Source organism: Rhinatrema bivittatum, chromosome 16, assembly GCF_901001135.1.
Source record: "Rhinatrema bivittatum chromosome 16, aRhiBiv1.1, whole genome shotgun sequence".
NCBI classification, from domain to species: Eukaryota; Metazoa; Chordata; class Amphibia; order Gymnophiona; family Rhinatrematidae; genus Rhinatrema; species Rhinatrema bivittatum.
The window spans coordinates 34,167,254-34,189,947 of record NC_042630.1 but is presented as its reverse complement, the minus strand read 5'-3'; the positions used below and the strand labels follow the sequence as shown (position 1 = coordinate 34,189,947).

Sequence of the window (22,694 nt, the reverse complement as noted above, 5' to 3'; positions counted from 1 at the left end):
ATTGGAGGTTAGTGCATCTGCCAGTGTTGTGGCCTGGTCATAGTCCAGGGGATCAGAGAGTTGCTGCATTTATAAGGTATGCAGCAGTATTTAGTGCTTTCTGTCCCATTTTCTTTGATCCACTTTTTATGGTAAAAATGACAGAATTTGTTTGGGAATGTATGTGAAAAGGATTACTAATATTGTATTTTTATGTAAAAGATGAGCAAATACAGACGTAATCTGGCCTTGCTTGTATATGTACGTCGTCTTACAGTGGTATGTGATTGGAGCCCTCCGTTTGGGCATAGTTCTAGTAAAGTGTGATGCAAAGTGAGACTTGAAATCGCGCAGGCTGTATCATGAGGCCTGTATTACATCAAAGTAAGCAAGGAAAAGCAATTTGAAATAAATACTTGAATATGAGAAAACCAAACTTTAACTCTGCTGATACGCTTAGTATAGTTGTGGGAAAAAAACCCAACTTCTGGAGACTTTACAAAATGCCTTTAACATTTGATGGGTATAAAGTGACATTGCCCCTCTCTCATTTTTAGTAGTTTGCAGAACCCTTTCTGCTGTGTAATTGAATGACAGTTTGAACTTTTACTGTTTTTACCCCATTTATGAAGGACAGGTGACTCTGTCTTTTTTTTTTTTTCCTCTCTATAAACAAGCTGAATTATTAGCCATGACATGTGGATAATGTCATCCGGTGGCACCAAATGGACCCCTCTCTCAGCTAGTAGACTGAGCATGTGTGGGAATTCCTGGTCGGGCATTGCCTTTTGAGCCCCCTCAGTCTTTTTTCATCCGAGCACCAGCACAGATATGTACCTCTTGCTCTGCTTTTTTTTTTCTGTAAAAACTCAATATTTTTGTCTTTAAAGGCTTCCTCAGACAGCACATTTCAGTGCTAATAAAGGAAGAAAACACTTTTTTTCCCCTCAATGTCCAGAAAGAAGAAATCCACAGTTAGTGGATTCAAGGACTGTTTGTGGCAGGAGAATGGCCATTACCAATGGGCACAAATTCTGCTACTGCTGCCTTGGACTAGAATACGACTAGGCTGTTTGTTACATAACTGTGGAAGAATGTCACCGCATACTCAGAAATTGGGGGCTGGCAAAATGGAGGAACTACGTAAGTCCCTTAGAAGCCACAGTTGGTCCTCCTGCCAAGTGCAGCCTCATCTGCCTCACTGGGAAATGAGTTGAACAGGATTTCCTAAAAAAAAAAAAAAAAATCAGGCCAGGTCAAATCCCTGGAATTGAGTAAATGTCATGCATTGGAAAAAGAAGAGTCTCTACTCTACTCTACTCTGCGGAGCTGCCAGCACATAGTCTTGAAGAGCTGATCTCCATGTCACCAAATGTTTCTGCCCCCACTAAACTTGGTTGTTTCCATAGAACTGACCATTTGATTTCCAACTATCCCTCTGCCCTCTAGAAATGATTGTGTAAGCTTGAAACGGGGGTAGTGAGTAGGAGGAGAAAACATGCATTGGCCTTTGCCTCGCCCTCAGTTCAATTCCAGTTTCATTGACATCTGTAGTGTAACAAGGAAACTATAATTGGGTTAAGGTTCATTCTAAAATTGTAAGAATTTGCCACAACTTTTTCCCCAGCTGTATGGTCTGATTTACCAAAGAGGGAAATCTTTTTAAGCCGTGAGCACTAGTAAAACTGTTCAAAATACCAACTCCTGTATTGGCTCTTTCTTATCAGTGCTGGCATAAGGTTCTGAGCAGCTGCACAGCAGTTCCTTGCTTTGGTAAGATTTATACTTATGGGGAACGGACAATGTGGGAGCTCCTCCAAAAGCTTTGAAAACTCTTCAGATATGAAACAAAAAGAAGACAAAGGGGAGAAGTCTTAATTTTTGTTTCAATTTTAATTCCTAACTGAATTATCTGGGAGTGGGGTGGGGTTACTGCTGTTTTAAGGTTTGGTCTAATTGTGTGTGAATTATAATGCATTTTATTGAATAGATGCATTTCTGTTCTAAAGTTTCTGATCTGATTTAGTCTAGTAAAGCTTTGATGGCTCCTAAAAATCAGGAGTCAAACTTCTGGGTTAAGCCTATGCTGCTGAGTTAAATATGTCTGAATGAGCAAGCAAGAGCTTATGGTTGGCTAGCAAAGCGATTTGTAATTGCTGCACAGGAGACCTAGAAGATTAATCAGGAAAAGGGTTTGCATAGTTCAGTCACAAGAAGGAGATCAATAAGAGGAAAAGCCTTTTGTTAGTGAGAAGAGTAGCTTCAATCTTTTTTTCCCTCATTTTTGATTTATTGGAATTGCCACTGCTTTAGCTATAGGCACTGCAGGAGTTCAATGCCAGCACTCCCCATACTGTGAATCAGGGTAGTGAACAGTGTTTTTGTTAAAGCAAGTGGAAAACAGACATGCAAAATATTTCAGCTTGCCAGCATCTGGGGTTGTTAAGGGGATCCCAGCTGAATTAAAATTAAGGATGAAAGGCAGTAGAGTAGAAGAGATTAAGGGCATTTATTTTCCAAAGAGATTTTGTCATTGATATGATATAAGGGCAATTTAAGCTACATAGTCAAACCCATTCTGAAGCAGTGAATGTGATCCACTTTACTCCTTTGATTGTCACTTGGCCTTCAGGCTTTTTGCTCATAGTGCACACCTAGTCTGTGGTGGTTATAGAAATGAAATAACATGTTTTAATGACTAAGTAAATCATGACCTGTTTAACTTGATTACTATATACTGCTCCCTTCGCTATACTTTGTATCCTCTCTTAAAGGATAGCATCAGCTGATTTTCTTTATCCATTGCATGGGGAAGGATCTTAACAATGAAAACTGTGTGTGTGGTGGACCAGTAGATGGGGAGGTGCCAATATCTGGTCATGTGGTATATATCAAATGTATTCAAACATATGCTAGCTCAGTGACACCAAACCTCTTGCACACCTTAAGGTGGCGACAGCCTGTTCTTGGATTGTATGCCACTCACAGGGTTTTCAGTGACTACCTCAAATGTCTGGAAGTACATGAGATTCAACCCTGGCCCTGCCAGATTTATGATTCAGTTTGTAAAAAGTATTGCTTGGGTATTCTTATTCTAACTGACTGTTTAAATTTGACAGATTGATGAGATTCCAGAAACTGCAGTGAAATCGACCCCAAATAAATACCAAGTCTTCTTCTTTGGCACCCATGAAACGTAAGTAGAATATTTTTAAAGCTTGTTTGTGAACTGCAGTTTTAATATGTGTATATAGGTGTTTCTCACAGGACAAGCAGGATGGTTGTCCTCACAAATGGGTGACATCGAGGATGGAGCCCACCACGGAAAACTTCTGTCAAAGTTTAAACAGAACTTTGACGGGCCCCTACTGGGCATGCCCAGCAAGGCACTGACCCTGCAGCCAGCAGGGGTCTCCCTTCAGTCTTCTTTTTTCCGCGCAGCAGTTGCCACGCGGTGAAAGGAGCTCTCTTACCACGTTCCTGACAGGAATTCGGTTTTTTTCTTTCCGAAGAAAATTTGCCCCTCAGGGGTCTCCCTTCGACAAATTTTTGTCACCTCCGCGAAAGCCGGTAAGTTTTTTGCCGATTTTCATCGACTGCCGTCGATTTTGGCCCTAGAGGCCTGTTGGCACTTACCAATCCCGCGGCTAAATTTGGCCCTAGGCCATGGCGACGGGGTTCCGTCGTTGTCCGGATTGCACCCGGACTATGTCAATCACAGATCCCCATCGGGTCTGTGTTCTATGTTTGGGAAGTGAGCATGATGTCCTGACTTGCACTAAATGTGCCCTAATGACACCTAAGGGTCGTAAAGCCAGGATGGAGAAGATGGGGCTCCTCTTCCATGCACCCACCCCAATGCCATCGATAGCATCGACGTCATCGGAACCGGCACCGTCGAAGTTGCACCACCATCGTCAACCCTCCGGTGACCGTCCTCCACCGATGACTTCTCGGCCGTCGACTCCTGTCCCCTCCCCGGATGGGCGAGGAGATCGGAAGGATAAGCATCGCCATCGACGGCACAAGTCTCGGCCCGTCGAGGATCCACAACCATCGACCTCTGAACAGGCCGAGCCACCGACGAAAAAGCCTCAGTCAGGCCTGGCACCGTCCACGTCTCTTTCGCAGGCACCGAGGAAACCCTCACCCTCTCGGGGTGCAGGGGCCGTGATCCCACCGGTTACGGTGGTACTTCCGGCCCTGCCTCAGCCTCCCTCTCCCGTCGAGCCGGGTATGGTTACCCCTGGTCTCCGGGCAGAACTGGACTGGCTGGTCCAGGAGGCCATCGAGAATGCGATGCGAAGATTCCAGCCTCCACCGGCACCGCCTCCGGCACCGATTCCGGCACTGCCTCAGGCACCGACCTCAGCACCGACTCTGCCACCGAGGAGGGAACCGACCACCGAGCCTCTAGTGGAAGCGTTGGCACCGATACTAAATCGTATGGAGGCACTCATGCGCGCCCTTCCATCGGTGATTCCAGTAGCACCGACTACACCATCATCTCCGGAAGGACATTCATCGACAGGAGAAACACCGTTCCGGATTCCCCCGTCCGGTGTCGTTCCATCGGTGCCTTCACATACCTTTCCACCGATTTATCCTTCGGCTCCATCGATTCCAAGATCGGCACCGATTCCATCGGTACCCCCGAAGCCCTCGATGCCGTTCACAGTTCCGCTTGCAGCACCGATTCCATCGATGCCTTTGGATCCTCTACCAGGTCCTTCAGGACTGCAAGCCCTACATGATCCTTATGATACCTGGGGTGATGATACATCTTCAGATACAGATTTACCATCCCCACCATCTCCTACAGAGAGTAGAAAACGATCTCCTCCTGAAGATCTCTCCTTTATAAATTTTGTAAAGGAGATGTCAGAAATTGTGCCTTTTCAGCTGCAATCTGAGACCGATGACAGGCACCAAATGATGGAGCTGCTCCAATTTCTGGATGCCCCAAAAATCATCGCTTCCATCCCCATTCACCAGGTATTTCTGGATCTTTTAAAGAAAAACTGGGAATCACCTTCATCTGTGTCACCAGTTAATAAAAAAGCTGACTCAACATACCTCGTTCAGTCAGCACCAGGATTTCAGAAGTCTCAACTGGATCATCGCTCTGTTGTAGTTGAGTCTGCGCAAAAGAAGGCCAAGCGCCTAAAACCACACTCTTCCACTCCCCCTATCAAGGACAACAAATTCCTTGATAGTGTGGGCAGGAAAGTGTATCATGGGGCTATGTTGATATCTCGCATAGCTTCATACCAACTTTATATGACTCAATACAACAGAGCTATCCTTAAACAGATGCAGGACTACGCTGACACATTACCGGACCAATACCAGCCACAGCTTCAAGCCCTCCTTCACAAAGGATTTGAAGCTGGGAAGCACGAGATCAGAACGGCCTACGATATCTTCGATGCTTCCACGAAAGTCTCAGCTACTGCCATCTCAGCCAGACGTTGGGCTTGGTTAAAATCATCCAACCTTCGCCCAGAGGTCCAGGATCGTCTAGCCGATTTACCCTGCTTGGGGGACAATCTGTTCGGAGAACAGATTCAACAGATTGTGGCGGAATTGAAGGATCACCACGAGACGTTGAAACAACTTTTGTCTGTTCCATCTGAGGTATCCTCCAAACCACCACCTAAGAAGGACTCTAAAAAGTCATTCTTTCGGCCACGTCGTTATTACCCTCCGTCGACTAGGCCTCGTCCGGCTCGATCCTCCACCAGACCTCAGCTACGCCAACCTCGGAAACAAAGACCTGCTGTAGCCCCACCTCCCGGGCCTGCGGCAGGCCTTTGACTTCCCGATACGGAGCACATGCCATATCCCACTCCCCCACATCCCTGTAGGGGGTCGTCTGTGCCACTTTTTGCAGCATTGGATACGGATTACCTCAGACCAGTGGGTGCTGGCAATTATCGCACAGGGTTACCACCTCAATTTCATAACTCTTCCGACAGACTCCCCGCCTCTTCAAGCATGGAGTCTATCCAGCCACTTGACTCAATTACAACAGGAAGTATCCCTTCTTTTGCAATCAAATGCTATAGAACCTGTCCCTCCCTCTCAACGAGGCAAGGGATTTTACTCCAGGTACTTCCTAATTCCAAAAAAGTCAGGAGGGCTACGTCCAATTTTGGACCTTCGGGCCCTCAACAAGTACCTTCAAAAAGAAAAGTTCAAGATGGTAACCCTGGGCACGTTACTCCCTCTGCTGCAAAGAGGGGATTGGCTATGCTCCCTCGACCTCAAGGAAGCTTATACCCATATTGCGATAACACAATCCCATGGCAAATATCTGCGGTTTCTAGTAGGCCGCGACCATTATCAATACCGAGTACTACCTTTCGGTCTGGCATCTGCTCCACGAGTCTTCACCAAATGCCTCGTAGTTGTAGCAGCATTCCTCAGGAAGGAAGGTGTCCACGTATACCCCTATCTGGACGATTGGCTAATCAGGGCCTCCACCCCTCAGATTGCCCGGTCCTCCCTACAATTGACAATCAACACACTCCTTTCCTTAGGGTTTCTTGTCAATTACGAGAAATCTTGCTTCGTCCCATCTCAAACCTTATCTTTCATTGGGGCAGACTTGGACACCTTACAGGCAAAGGCCTACCTTCCGCTTCAACGGGTCCAAACTCTCATGTCCCTAGCTCACCAGCTCCAGTCTCAAGATACGGCCACGGCTCGCCAGTTCCTCATTCTCCTAGGACACATGGCATCCTCGGTTCAAGTCACTCCCATGACCCGGACTAGCCATGAGAGTAACACAATGGACTCTACGACACCAATGGATTCAAGCTTTTCAGCCTCTGTCCTCCATAGTCACAGTCACACAAGCGCTGCGCCTATCCTTAACCTGGTGGACGACTCAGGTCAACCTCCTTCAGGGCTTACCCTTTCTTCCACCGGATCCGCAAGTAATCCTAACCACCGACGCTTCTCACATCGGTTGGGGAGCCCATGTGGACAACTTTCAAACCCAAGGGTTATGGTCCAACGAGGAAGCCGAACACCAGATCAATTTCCTGGAACTTCGAGCAATCCGCTATGCGCTCCGCACTTTCAAAGATCATCTCTTTCATCAGATAATCTTAATCCAGACGGACAACCAAGTGGCCATGTGGTACATAAACAAGCAGGGAGGCACAGGCTCCTTCCTTCTGTGTCAGGAAGCTGCGCAGATCTGGGCGGAAGCCCTCTCCCACTCCATGTACCTCAGGGCCACTTACCTGCCGGGAGTAGACAATGTATTGGCAGACCGGCTGAGCCGTGTCTTCCGACCGCACGAGTGGTCACTCGATCCTCTGATAGCGACCTCTCTGTTTCACAAGTGGGGTTCTCCCCGCATAGACCTCTTTGCGTCCCCTCAGAACCACAAAGTGGACGATTACTGCTCTCTCATTCGGAGCCAGCACTCTCGGCCGAGGGATGCATTCTCCCTCAAGTGGACAACCGGTCTGCTCTACGCATTCCCTCCACTTCCTCTTGTGTCAAAGACTCTCGTGAAGCTACGCCAGGACGGAGGAACCATGATCCTGATAGCACCTTACTGGCCACGCCAAGTATGGTTTCCAATACTCCAGGATCTCTCCATCCGCAGGCACATTCCTCTGGGAAAGGACCCGCATCTGCTCACTCAAAACGACGGATGCCTCCTCCATCCCAACCTCCAAGCCTTGTCCCTGACGGCATGGATGTTGAAAGGTTAGTCCTTCAGCCTTTCAACCTTTCAGATTCCGTTTCTCGAGTCCTGATAGCTTCACGAAAGCCTTCCACAAGAAAGTCTTACTCATACAAATGGAAAAGGTACACATCATGGTGCACTTCTCAGTCCCTTGATCCCCTTTCCTGTCCAATCTTCAAATTCTTGGACTATTTATGGCATCTCTCTGAATCAGGTCTTAAAACCTCTTCCATTAGGATGCATGTCAGTGCGGTAGCCGCCTTCCATAAAGGTGTACAGGGTGTCCCTATTTCAGTACAACCCCTAGTAACACGTTTTCTTAAAGGCTTGCTCCATCTGAAGCCACCCTTACGGCCTCCGGCCCCATCCTGGGACCTTAATCTGGTTCTTGGTCGTCTAATGAAACCTCCTTTCGAACCTCTGCACTCCTGTGAGTTAAAGTATCTCACATGGAAAGTGTTATTCCTTTTGGCTATCACTTCAGCTCGCAGGTTTAGTGAATTACAGGCCCTAGTTACCTATCCGCCTTACACTAAGCTCCTGCAGGACCGGGCGGTACTCCGCACTCACCCTAAATTTTTACCTAAGGTAGTTTCTGAGTTTCATATTAATCCATCATACTACCTATCTTTTTTCCCAGGCCCCACTCCAACTCTGGAGAACAGACCCTGCATACCCTAGACTGTAAACGGGCTCTAGCCTTTTACCTAGACCGTACAGTTTCTCACAGGAAGAGCACTCAATTATTCGTCTCTTTCCATCCTAACAAGTTAGGACAACCTGTGGGTAAGCAGGCTCTTTCCTCCTGGTTGGCGGACTGCATTGCTTTCTGCTATGAGCAAGCGGGCATCCCTTTTCAAGACCGTGTCAAAGCACACTCTGTGAGGGCCATGGCTACGTCAGTGGCACACCTTCGATCGGTGCCGCTTCCTGACATCTGCAAGGCTGCAACCTGGAGTTCTCTCCATACCTTTGCAGCCCACTATTGTTTGGACAAAGCTGGAAGACAGGACTCCATCTTCGGCCAATCTGTCTTGCGTAACCTTTTTCCAACGTGATGTACCAACACCCTTCCACCTTCCCGGTAGGGTGCGGATGCCCTTTACCAAATTCCACCCCAGTTATAGTGCCTGTTGCACGTCGTTGGGTGCATTTGGTGCAAGTCAGGACATCCTCAGCTCGGTACTCACCCATTTGTGAGGACAACCATCCTGCTTGTCCTGTGAGAAAGCAAATGTTGCTTACCTGATGTAACAGGTGTTCTCACAGGACAGCAGGATGTTAGTCCTCACGAAACCCGCCCGCCACCCCGCGGTGTTGGGTTTGTTTTGTTTTTACTTTCTAGGCACTGCCTGTAGCTTTGAACATCAGACTGAAGGGAGACCCCTGCTGGCTGCAGGGTCAGTGCCTTGCTGGGCATGCCCAGTAGGGGCCAGTCAAAGTTCTGTTTAAACTTTGACAGAAGTTTTCCGTGGTGGGCTCCATCCTCGATGTCACCCATTTGTGAGGACTAACATCCTGCTGTCCTGTGAGAACACCTGTTACATCAGGTAAGCAACATTTGCTTTTTCCTTACTCTGGTTTTCTTTCAGATTTCATGAAGTTAGATTTTTTGTTGTTGACAATGGCTATGCAGTCAAATATAGCCCTTGAAGATTTATTTTAACAAAATATTTCATCTTCACTTAGCTGGGCAGTAATAAACTGTGCACATAAATTTCTCGAATGAACCTAGTAGTGAAAATGCAGATGTCAAATCTGTATATGCAGTTGGTCACCCAGAAAGCCATGTTAGCACTAGACTGATTCTCTAAGGATCACATTCGAATGGATCTGTGTACATTGCTGTAGAAGAGGGTTGGTCTTTGCTTTCTTGGTGTGTTGTCTGACCCAGTGGAAGAGGAAGGAAGGTCCCTAGAGGCATGAATCATGACAACCGAATGGGAAGCCACTCAATTAGATTGACAGATCAGCGGATTATACATTTATTAAATCAATCTCAGTGGATTACAAACAATATTCACAATACATCACAAACAATATACTCAGTAAAGCATAAAAATCAGGTAAATTAAAACAAGTGAAGTAAATATTTAATCTCGGTATCATAATGCAGTGAAAACCCAGAGCACAATCTAACATCATTCTGAAGTTTATGAAAACAGAGCAGGTCGTGTTCGGCTCTAATTTCATCTGGTGTTCCAAAACACAGGCCCTGCTATTTGAAAAATCCACTCCTTTGATTCAACCAAGCATGCATGTCAAGAGAATAGACTTCTTTTTTTCTTTTGAGTATAGTAATTGTGTAGGCTAATATCTATGAATTGTAGAAACAATACAAGAAGATGCAAGATTGTGAGGAGCCTTAAAGACAAGCAAGGCAATTTTTAAATTTAATTTGCCACACAATTGGTAGCCAATATAAATTTGCCAAAACAGGAGAGAGAGGTTCTTGCAACGAAGTACCATAAATACGAGCTGCTGAATTCTGAATAAACTGTAAAACTTTTACATATGAAAGTAGCAAGCCAACAAAAACAGCATGGTAGTAATCAAGGATATAATAAATGCTTGTTGTACAAAAATCTGAGTGCAGAAGTATGGATCTCAAAAGTTGCAGATCAACTCAAAGCAACTGCTTCCCAACGTGAGCAATTGTAATGGCCAAGTACTCCCTTCAATAGGTTGAGGATGGAAAGAATGCCATCTTGTCAGTAATCTGAGCTGCATCCGTTGTCCTAATCCATCCACCAGCTGCACTGGCTAGAGTCCCTACTGCCAGGTGGAATGTGTGGAAACTGTGGGCTCTGGATGTTGATTGCCTGTCCAGAATAATATGATTAAGTTGAGTGTGCTGGAAGGACTAACAAAATAGTGTAATTTAATAGCTTTTGCTATTTTTGATGATATTTGGGGGGGATTTGAGAGGTCAGGACTATCTCATGGTCCTCTTTGTAACAGCGGCCTTCAATACAGTAGACTGCAATTGTCATGGTATCACATACTAAAGAGAGACCTGATCATTTGAGTCTGAATTTCAATGGTCCAACAATTATCTCTGCAATGGTTAGAGACCTAGGGGTTTTACTTGATGCTAGCCTATCAATGAAAGGTTGTATTAAAGGAATGGTTTGTCAGGCTACTTGAAATTGGGTATGTTGAAATATCTAGAACCACTTCTGCCTAAAGATGAATTTAGATTAGTTCTGCAATCTGATTTTTTTTTTCCAGACTATTTGTTGTATATTTCCGAGGACAAGCAGGATGGTAGTCCTCACTAAAGGGTGACATCAGATAGAGTCCTGACATGAAAATGTATGTCAGAGTTTCTAGAACTTTGATTTGGCTCACTGAGAATGTCCAGCATGCCCTATACCATGTGTACACGTGGGGTCCCTCTTCAGTCTTGTTTTTCCGCGGAGCTGCAGCATCGCCAGTTTCAGCTCTAATCTTGGCCTTTTTGGCTGTTTTTGGCAAGCTTCTTCTCTTAATCGCTTTTTTTGCAGTTTTTTTTTATGCTGGGTCCCTCTGGGTCCATCCCCTATAGTTTTCCTAGTCAGTGTTTTCATCGTTTATTGGTAAGTTTCCTTCCGCGGTAGATTTCCCCTGTGGCAGTGGTGACTCTGTGTCCACTGGCCATCGATGTCCGCAGTCATCAACTTTTGATTTTGAGGCCTTAGAGACTTAACCACCTTACACTGTTTTATCATGACAAGGTGCGTACATAAGATCACCCTAAGTTCCTGCCTGAGGTTGGGAAGGATTTCCATCTTAACCAGTCCATCGTCCTGCCAACATTCTTTCCCAGGTCGCATTCGCACAAAGGCAAATGAGCACTGCATAATTTGGACTGAAAAGTGAGCCTTAGCCTTATATCTGGAGCGGACAGAAGCCCATAGACAGTCCACCCAATTTTTTGTTCCTTTTGATAGGAATAGGTTGGTGGTTGCCATTGCCAAACAGACACTATCCAATTGGCTAGCAGATTGTATCTCCTGTTATGCCCAGGCGGGACTGCATCTTGGGTGTCATTTCAAGACTCATTCTGTCAAAGCCGTGGCAGCGTTGGTGGCCCACTTGCGAGCAGTTCCCTTGGAGACCTGCAGGGCTGTGAGATGGAGTTCTCTCCACACACTCACATCTCATTACTGTCTGGATAAGGAAGGCCGATACAACAGTAGATTCGGCCAGTCTGTTTGAGGTGTAGAACACAACTCTCTGCCTAGGGCTCATTGTTTGGGTTCAGGCTGTTTTCCCCTACTCCACCCCTCTTATCAATAACACTGTTGTGCCCATTGGCAGCTGGTTAGGTGTCTGTTGGTCCCCTTTTGTGTTGTGGAGTAGCCTGCAGCTAGGGATTCACCCATGTATGAGGACTATCATCCTGCTTGTCCTCGGAGAAAGCAGAGTTGCTTACCTATAACAGGTGTTCTTAGAGGAAAGCAGGATGTTAGTCCTCATGAAACCTGCCTGGCACCCTGCAGAATTGGGTTTCTCCTAATTTTTCAGTTATATATAATTCTGTTATAAAAATCAAGAGATACCCCGCATGGACGTATTGTATAGGGCATGCTGGGCATGCTCGTTGGCCAAGTCAAAGATCTAGAAACTTTGACATAAGTTTTCCTTGTCGGAGCTCCATGTCATGTCACTTGTGTGAGGACTAACATCCCGCTGTCCTCAGAACACCTAATACAGGTAAACAACTTGCTTTCTTTATTGCCAGATGTACCACACTCCACAATTTGACCACCGTCATTACAGAATATGGCGTCCTAACTGTTAAATGGGAAGAAAGAAATATGACCACATAACTCCAGTTTTGGCCTCATTACATTGGTTACTGATACCAGCAAGAATAAAATATAAAATGTTGATGTTAATACCCAAATCGATTCATAATATTAAAGTGCCGTGGCTTGGTGCTTTTCAGATTTACACTCCCTTGAGAGCCCTTCAGTCACAGAAAGCAGAGTTGCTTACCCATAACAGGTGTTCATAGAGGACAGCAGGATGGCAGTCCTCATACATGGGTGACATTATTGGATGGAGCCTGGCACGGAACTCTGATCTTAAAGAACCTTGATCCTTCAAAACATGCCCTACTGATCATGTACAGTTGTAATCACCTGCTCTGCACCCCGTTAAGAGTAGGGCTATCCATCCTGTCTACAGGATAGTTCATATGAGCAGAAAGGCACTTTGGACAACCTAGTGAAGTGAAAAAAGCTAAAGACAGTACTGGCTAGAACTTGGCGAAAATATAGGGAAAAGTGGTGTATCTTTCTCTGCAGGTATACACTAAGATATATTGTGAATGCCCTAGCTTTTCCTCCATTTTCCCTTCACATTCCAATTGGAAGTCGGAAAGAGCGAAGAACACAAGTGGGCAGACTGCAGGGGTAAGAAGTCACTAGGTTGTATATCTCAACCCCAAGCAAATAATTCACTGTTGATTCCAGTAGGGAGTTACCCACTGAGAAAGAGCACTTGGCCTGCTTGGAACAGCTGAAACTGAGAGCGAATCTTAGGAAAGAAATCCAGAAACACTCCACCAAGAGACAGGAAGCCCGGGTGCTCTAAGTGCAGACCCCTGTTGAACAGGATTATTTCAGAAGCCTGGAAACCCTAAGGGTAGCAGGGCAGGGTCAGTGTGATTTCGGAACAGATTGCCATGAACTTGGCAAGTATTAATACCTCCGCCATGATTACATATACTTCCCTCAAGGAAGCATGCAGTCCAGTAAATGGAACAATCGTTGCATGAACCAGGACTCCCCTGTCCGCAGACAAGATTATTCCTAAAATGGGGAAGTATAGCTTGCAAGCCACTGTAACCAAAGAACAGCACCTCCTGTTGCATACTTGCCAATTAGATGGACTAAAACCCTCCTCACTGAGGTAGGGGCCTGCAGGCAAGAATGAGTGGCAATAGTGGTCCTCAAAAAATGACCATTGAGCTCAGCAGGTATCAAAGATGACTCCCGGATGGGAATGGCTCCCTTATGAAATAAGACCCGCTGTGCCTTAGGACTACCGAAGGAGAGCGCTACCGCTCAACTGGCTCTTGGAGCCTGCAAGGAACCAAGCGACCATTAGTCAAAAGCAGTGACATCCCTTCTCATGGAAATGGAAAACAAGGGACACCCCTTGTAGGGGTGAACAACTGGGCTTCTAAAGGGGAACCCATTCGAATCTCCCCTTCCTGAAGGGACAGGAAAGCAACAGGAATCAGGGCCTCCCGATCCTGAAAAACCATTCAACTCTCCATTTGAGAGTTGTTACAATCACTGATCGCTGAGGTTCAGAAGCCCCCAATCTGCCACTGGCAGCTACCCTCAGAATGGGTAGGCCACCATGATAATCAACGGTGGGACCTCAGTAAAAACATCCAGTGACCACTGCTGTCCCCCAGTCCTGGCCTACGAGGAGAACACTGATTCCAAGAATCAAGGCTTCAGTTTGGCGATAACTTGCAAGGGATGGAGCCCCAGGGGCTTCCCCACAAAGGGGATTTGTGACTCAGGAGGGGTCAAAAGACCTATTCCTCTTTTGAGGAAGGAGAAGACTCCAGACTCTACCCTCCTGATGTCTACTCCTCTAAGGGTTCGACCAGTAACGCAGTCCTAGGTGAGTCCTGTAGCTGTGGCGCACAACCTATTGTGCTTGTCATGAGGGAACCACATACACGCACCTGGAAGAATAGAATCCTCCACTGTAAAAGCACGCGGACTAGTACTCCTACAGTGGTATCCCATCCTATGGATGGCGGCACACCTACGAACCCACTCGCCATGCTTGTGGATTAATAAGGGATAGTAATAGACTCTGACAGACTGCACAGTGACTAAGGCCCACGATGCAGCTGGCAGACAGTGGAAACATATATAGAAACATAGAAATGACGGCAGAAGAAGACCAATAGGCCCATCCAGTCTGCCCAGCAAGCTTTCACACTTTATTTTCTCATACTTATCTGTTACTCCGACCACTGAGTTCAGGTCCCTTATTGGTAGCTTTTTGATTCTAATTTCCTTCCTCTCCCACCTTTGATGTAGAGAGCAGTGTTGGAGCTGTATCAAAGTGAAGTATAAGGCTTAATGTTTGAGGGTAGTAGCCGTCGTATTGAGCAAGTTACCCCAATGTTTGTATACTCATACTGCTCAGATCAATGCCTTATTAGATGTGGGCTGGATGTAAATCCTATTTCTTCATTCCCCCTGCCGTTGAAGCAGTGAGCTGCGCTGGCTATGGAGTAAAAAGGAAAAGAAAACTACCGCAAGAGAAAGGAAAGAATTGGCTGCAACTCTATAAAAAATAATTTACAAAAGCTGTGAGGAGAGAGCAAAGCTGAATACCGTGACACACATGGCTCTTGCAACCACACAGCCCCATGGGGGAAAAAGACTGAGGGACTCTGCCTAGGGGACAGGGTGATAACTACAGCTGCACATGCTCAGTAGGGCATGTTTGAAAGTTCTAGAATCTTTGAGATCAAAGCTTCGGACCAGGACTCCATCTGATGATGTCACCCATGTGGGAGGACTACCATCCTGCTTGTCCTCAGAGAATAAGGGACTCTTGGAATCTCCAACTCTAAAGCAAGCACATATAGGGGAGGTGAGGGAAAATGTCTTTTCAGTGGCAAGACCGGCCCTCTAGAATTGTATGCCGGAACAACTACGGTTAGTATCTCATTGTAAAATCTTCAAAAAGTCCCTTAAGACATGGCTTTTTAGACAATTTGCTGAATTTGCAGAATAAAATAGTTGAGAAGCAGTGTTAACATTACAGGACAATATCTGTTATGTCATGTAAGATGTTTTTAAACGTAATGTTTTTATTTTAAACCACTACAATCCTTTTTTTTTGTTTTGTAGTAGAGCTTTTCCATTCAGCATGTTTGTTCTACTGACATGTATTTAAACATCTTGTATTCCACAAATTCCGTTTGTTCAGCATGGATCACAAATAAACATCCAAATTAACAAGGCACAGCACATTAACAAGACAAACTATAACGTAAACACATTTAAAATTTATTTTAACTTTTTTTCTATACCGTTGTTCAGATGGGTACCGTCACAATGGTTTACAATAAGGCACATAAAAATGATAAAATATATCAAATTTCACAGGTGCCATTCAGGTTCGGTAACATAGTTTGTAAACATTAATTGGTAAGTGTGATAAATCATGTCCATTTCTCATTTTATCAGTTTTGGATACGAGATTAGCTTTATCATTATACTTTTATCCTTTATTGATGAACGAAAAAAATGAAGATTAAATTAAAATAACCAAAATCAGTGGGTTTTTTATGTGTGTGGGTGTTCAATTGTTTGTACCTTGCATTTCTCAGCCTGATACCTCCACTCCTACAAATCCTGTGAAAACTATGCTTTATATTTATTTATTTAAACATGCTAGCTAAACCCAATTATGATTGATTTGCTTTCTGCAGTCATCCTGCCATGTAACAGCCCTAGAATGTTGTCCTGCTCTTGCAGGTTCCTTGTCAGATGGTCAACTTTCAAGTGCCATTTTAAGTGGCATGTCTTAAAGCACTATTGAGATATATTGCATTGGAAGAAGAGTTTTGAAGGTTAGCACAAAGAATCATATTGGTGATGTCAAAACCAAACTGTGGTCCTGTCTTCAGATGTAGAACAGTTGGCCATCCTGTTTGCAGGGACCCTGTTACTTACATGTATTGCCTAGCGTTATGAGAGAATCTATATATATATATATTTGTAACTTTCTATAGAATACAGGGATTTGGGAGTTTTGAACTCTGGGGCTGCAGTCAAGAAACAATTGGTTCTTACCTGCTAATTCTCTTTTCTTGAGTCCCACAGACCAGTCCAGATGCATGGGTTTTTCTCCCCTATCAGCATATGGAGACAGAGAAGAAAAGCTTTACTGTACTGCTGGTACATAAGATTGTGTGCCACCTCCAGTTTCTCAGTATAATCTGTAAACAAGCTAAGCACAAACAAGCTTGTCTACAAACAGGGGAAAGGTAAAGCCATCTGTAACCATGATTTCAACTGAAGAATCCCCTCCAACACGAGGAATTTGAATGGCCAAAACCAAATAAACATCTGCCATATATACACACAGGTAAGAGTGGTCTTTAAAAACTAAGGGCGGTATTCTAGATTGGTCTGGGGATCTCAAGGAAAGAAAATTAGTGGGCAAGTACCAATTTTTCCTTCCTTACATCCCAATCGTCTGGTCTGGGGGATATCAAAGCCTCCCTAAACTGGACATTAACCCGAAAGACGTGCTCACAGCACTCTCACCAAAGCCTGAACATCCAGTCTTTAATACTTGATGAAAGTGTGCAAAGATGACTGTCACTATCTTGCAGATTTCCTGATATATGCAGCTTGTGACAGATGCACCATGAGACCCTTCAAAATACAAAGGATCCAGCTATATGTAGAACTCAATGTAGACTTGCTTACTGCAACCGTCATACATAGCCTCAGTAGTATAATGGCTTATAGTGTCAAGCCCATGCAACTCTGGGCTTGAATAATCATAGGTTGCTGTAAGAATTTAAGAAGCAAACACCGTGTAAACACTACAAATGTTTGCTCTAAAACGTTTCCCACCAGCCAGGGGAGTAATACTTCCTGAAGTGCACGCTCCAAAACGGCAGTGTTTCGGAGTGTCAGACTCCTTCCTCAGGGAACTTCAGGGAGGTGGTTTGCTGGTGCAATTCTGTGTGGAAATACAATGAAAGAGTTCTAAAAATGCCAAAGGCTAATGGTTCAAAGAAATGGCAAAGATTTGGAAGCAATGAAAAACTTACTTTGAAATGATGTTTCTGGTCATTCAAGAAGCGGTGCAAAACACTGGCTGAAATCGCTAAAAAGACAATACATGAAAAAGGAAACGCATATGGGGTGCAGAAAAAACCTCCTCAATAGGAAAACTGGTGAGTTAAAAAGATGCAATTTACCATCTGTGTCAGTTTCAGAGTCTCTCAGTGTTCTAAGTATTGTCATTGCAGTAACCAGGTAAAACAGTAATAAACTTACGTGCCCCGAAAGTGAGCAGCCTTGCCGAGATTCTTGCCGCTGAAAGTGACAGAGAACCGCGGGTAAAAACGCCGGTTTTAAAGGGGACCTGTCGACTGAAGTCAGTGCTGGCAGGAAATGACGCATGCACCTCCAAATTTGGTGATGACCATATTAGGTTAATGACATATGTGGGGAAATACTGGCCCAGCTGAAATCCATATATGGGCAATGACGTCATGCGGCGGCCATTTTGAAAAAACAAGACTGATGCGAAATGAATCAAAAGTGCAGGGCATCGCGTGGGGGAACTCCATACTTACAAGGTAAAAAAATGAGACCCTTCAGCATCTCTCTGCCAGTTCATCAGACCCGGTGTCCTCTGCTAGGAAATCCTCGTGGCAGGGCCTGAGGAGGTCCTTTTATGACCAGAGGAAGTATTATTCCCCTGCCTCTCATGCCCTTTCTTAGTGCGTGGGCTCTAGGGGCCGCCCCAGGCCTCAGTCGGCACCCCAGCTGAGCCCCAATACAGGGTTTTGACTGGCTGCAAGAGAGCATAAGCCAATTGGCTGTACCCTTGATGCTGGGTCCTCCAGTTAGAGGCTGGCTACGGTTCTTTGTGGACCGCTGGCCCAGTGTCACCTTGGACCGATGGGTCTTGTCCATGATTTGTCAAGGGTATCTATTGAACTTCCTGGGTGACCCCTCACTCTCCCCCCATGCCCATCTTGGGGTCTGTCCTCTCATCAGGAAATACTTTTGATGGAGCTCCCCACCATTGTAATGGCCAGAGCAGTCAAATCCGTTTTGCTGCGGCAGCAAGGGCAGGGCTTGTACACTTGCTATATCTTGATTCCAAATAGAACAGGGGGAGTCCATCTGATTTTGGACCTGAGACCCTTGAACAAGTTCCTAAGAAGAGAAAACTCAAAATGGTCTCTCTGGGCACCCTGATTCCCCTCCTGCAAATAGGGGATTGGCTTTGCTCCCTCGATCTGAAAGACGCATATGCCCACATAGAGATCTTCCCCAATCACAGGAAGTATCTTCGGTTCGTCATAAGAGAGAGGCATTTCCAGTACAGGGTGTTGCTGTTTGGCCTTGCTTCGGCCCCTCGTGTCTTCAACAAGTGTCTGGCAGTAGTGGGTGCACACCTACGCCGTCTGGGGGTCCAGGTGTTCCCCTACGTGGATGATTGGCTGGTCAAGAGTGCCACCCAGGAGGGAGTGCTTCGATCCCTGCATTTGACTATTTGGGTGTTGGTCCCTGGGGTTTGTCATCAACTACCCAAAGTCCTATCTGTCGCCTCAGTTAAGCTTTATCTGCACCCGGCTGGACACGACTCAGGCCAGAGCCTACCTTCCTCATGATCGGGCGCTCGCACTGGCGTCCCTTATGGGAAGTGGTTCATTGAAGCTGGCAGGTCTCAGCTCCGATCGGTCTGGGGACTTCCCCCATCCTCATCTCACAGGATCAGGGTAGGCTGTGCCATCCCAACCTCAGGGCGATGTCTCTGACAGCCTGGATGTTGAGAGGCTAATTCTGCAGCCCCTTGACCTGTCGGACAGTGTGTCTCAGGTCCTGGTGGCTTTCAGGAAGCCTTCCACCAGGAAGTCATATGGCCTGAAGTGGAGGAGGTTTTCCATGTGAGTTGAGTGTTATGGTTTAGACCTGCTCTCCTGCTCCAAACCAAAACTGCTTGATTACCTGCTACACCTTTCAGATGCTGGCTTGAAGACCAACTCTGTCCACCTGAGTGCCATCGGTGCCTACCACCAGGGTGTGAATGGTTTTCCCATCTCTGTGCAGCCCATAGTGAGTTGCTTTATGTAAAGTCTGCTTCAGTTGAAGCCTCTCTTGCTGTGTCCTGGGACCTCAATGTGGTGTTGGCTCAGTTCATGAAGGATCCTTTTGAGCCACTGCGCTCCTGCGATCTGAAGTACCTGACCTGGAAGGTCATGTTCTTGTTTGCAGTCACTTTGTGGCGCAGGGTCACTGAGCTTCAGGCATTGGTGACATACCCACCATAAGCGAAAGTCTTCCATGATAGGGTGGTGATGGATTTCCATCTTAACCATTCAATCATCCTACCCATCTTTTTTTCCCAAGCCTCATTCGTACCAGAGCAAACAGGTGCTGCACAGTTTGGATTGCAAAAGAGCCTTGGCCTTCTACCTGGAGCGGACAGCAGGCCACAGGCTGTCCATGCAACTCTTCATCTCTTTTGAAAAGAATAGATTAGGAGTTGCGGTTGCCAAGCAGACCATGTCTAACTAGGTGGCAGATTGCATTTCCTTCTGATATGCACAAGTGGGACTGCAGGTTGGGGGCCAAGTCAAGGCTCACTCTGAGCCATGGTGGATTTGGTGGCCCACTTGAGAGCTGTCCCCATGGCTGAGATCTGCAACGCTGTAGCATGGAGTTCTTTCCACACTTTCACTGCCCACTACTGCTTGGACAGGGATGGCTGACATGAAGCAGTTTCGACCAGTCTGTCCTCTGGAATCTTTTTCAGTTATAGAATCCAACTCTTCCTGTTTGGGTTCAGGCTGTCCCCCTCTGTTACCAACACCACCAGTGTTGTGCCCGTTGGCACCTATTTGGGTTTGTGTTTTTTCTTGTTCGGGAACAGCCTGTAGCTAGGGATTCACCCATGTGTGAGGACTACATTCTGCTTGTCCTAGGAGAAAGACTTGCTTACTTGTAACAGATGATATACTAGGACAGCAGGATGTTAGTCTTTACGAAATCCGCCCGCCACCCCCACAGAGTTGGGTTTCTCCTATGTTTGTTTTATTTTTTCATAATTCTATGTTTCGAGACTGGAGAGGGCCCTTGAGTGGACCCATGGATAGTGGCATGCTGGGCATACTCAGTGTGCCAATCAAAGGTCCTAGAAACTTTGACATAAGTTTTTTTTTCTGTGCCGAGCTACATCTGATGATGTCACCCATATGTGAGAACTAACATCTCCTAGAAAAGCAAGAACATCTGTTACAGGTAAGCAACTCTGCTGTCCCTTGAGAAAACTCACTATATCTTCATGCGAGGCCAGCGAAGCCTTATATGCTTTCTCTGTGTAACAGGCCAACGCCACAACTTATACCTTAGGTTTAGCCCTGAGCTCTCTTTTCTGTAAACTCCTCTGAAGAAAGGAGAGGCTCCGTGGAACCAAGGCCTGGGTAACATCTGCCTCCTGAAACCAGGGCTCAAACACGTTCCAAACCTGTCTAAATGCCAAGGAAGACTAGGGCTTCCTAGCATGAACCAAGATTGTGATGACTTCCTCCGAATAACCCTTAACTCTCAACCTTCTCTCAAAAGCCAAGCCAAAAGTCAAGTGATCCACCTGCTCTAAGAAAATTGAACCTTGACACAGCAGTCTTGGAATATGTCAGTCTTACGGGACCCTCTAACTTGAGATACACCAATTCCTCAAACTAGGGTTGCCTGGGCTGCTCCAGAGCCACTAGGATCACCTTGACTCCTTGGCATATTGGAGGCCAAGGAGGAAAAAAGTAAAGCAGGATCTCTTGAGGCCATGGCTAGGAAAGTGCATCAAGGCCTTCCGACCCCAACGTCTCATCTTCTACTGAAGAGCCATGTAGCTTTGGCATTCAATCACTTTGCCATTGAATCAAACTGAGGAATACATTTGAAATTTTGCTGAAATCGATATAGTAAAAAAAATTTCCCAAGTGGCCTTGATGAGCAATACCACTTCTTGTGTCAACGCCTCTCTTGGGGGATCCAGAGTGTGCCTGCTCAGAAATTCTGCTTGCACACTCTACCTTGGCCACATGAGATGCCAATAAGACCTTTTAGATGTCACTCTTCCCAACATGACAATATCCTGACCTCCATGGACACCATTGGGCACTTGATGCCCCTTGTCTGATGATATACACCACAGTCACATTGTCGGACAAGACTTTCACTACTATGTTTTAGACTAATGGAAAAAAGAACACTAAAGCCTTCCTGATTGCTCTTGATGGGACCACAAGACTTCTGAGGCTGACTGCAGGCCCTGTCCCAAAGGACATCGGGAGCCAGGGAGAGATGAGGGCAGAGAATGAGGGAACCACTGGCTGTAAAATCCTGCTTCAATGGCAAGGGGAAATGTGGAAAACAGGATTTACATTCAGACAACATCCATCAAGGCATTGATCTGTGCAGTCTGGGTAAACAAGCATTGGGGTAATTTGCCTGATGCGGCGATTACTACCTTTAACCATTAAGCCTTATGCTCACCTTTGATGCAACTCAAGCATTACTCTCTGCATCAATGACAGGGGATGGCAGGAAATTTGAATCAAACAGTTACCAGCAAGGGCCCTGAACTTGGTGGTTGAAACAGATAAATGTGGGAGCTTGCCTGGCAGACTAGATGGGCCAATTTGGTCTTTTTCTGCCGTCATTTCTATGTTTCTATGTTAGGACAGGGCACCAGCTGTCCTATGTACCAGCAGTACAGTAAAGCTTTTCTTCTGTCTCTATCTTCTGGTAGGGGAGAAAAACTCTATCATTTGGATTGATGTGGGGGACAATAAGGAATATATATATATGTTCTGCCTCTTGCCTAACATTTCTGCACTCTGTAATAGAGCATACCTTGGTCAGAAAGACCTCTTCCCTTATGAAGAATGCAAGGAGAAGTTTGGGAAGCCAAACAAGAGGAAAGGGTTCAGCGAAGGATTGTGGGAAATTGAGAACACTCCAAACATCAAAGCCTCTGGATACCAGGTAACTTGAAGCAAGTCTGCTTCCTAAAGCTTTTGTTTGGCTTTGCTCAACAGGGTGGCTTGGCTGTACTAGGGGTATGTGGTGGTTTTGGCTTGGATTTCATACACTGACTTTTCTTCCCTTTAAAATCTTTTGCCTGTTACCCAGGCCTTTGCTATTGTTTTTCTGCTGTATTCATGCTTTCACTTAACGTTGCTTGTTTCTCATGCTATCTTGCTGCCACTTTATCTTCC

General features: G+C 45.8%; 1 protein-coding gene across 12 annotated transcripts in view; it reads left to right on the top strand.

The window, feature by feature from the left end:
• HDGF (heparin binding growth factor) overlaps nucleotides 1–22,694 on the top strand; it is a 142,552-nt gene that overhangs the window by 70,084 nt on the left and 49,774 nt on the right. For all 12 annotated transcript variants that reach the window (XM_029581171.1, XM_029581172.1, XM_029581170.1 and 9 more), the window contains exons 2-3: nucleotides 3,099–3,175; nucleotides 22,323–22,461. In XM_029581171.1, the coding sequence (XP_029437031.1) occupies nucleotides 3,099–3,175; nucleotides 22,323–22,461 (216 nt within the window). The remainder of the gene's footprint in view (nucleotides 1–3,098; nucleotides 3,176–22,322; nucleotides 22,462–22,694) is intronic.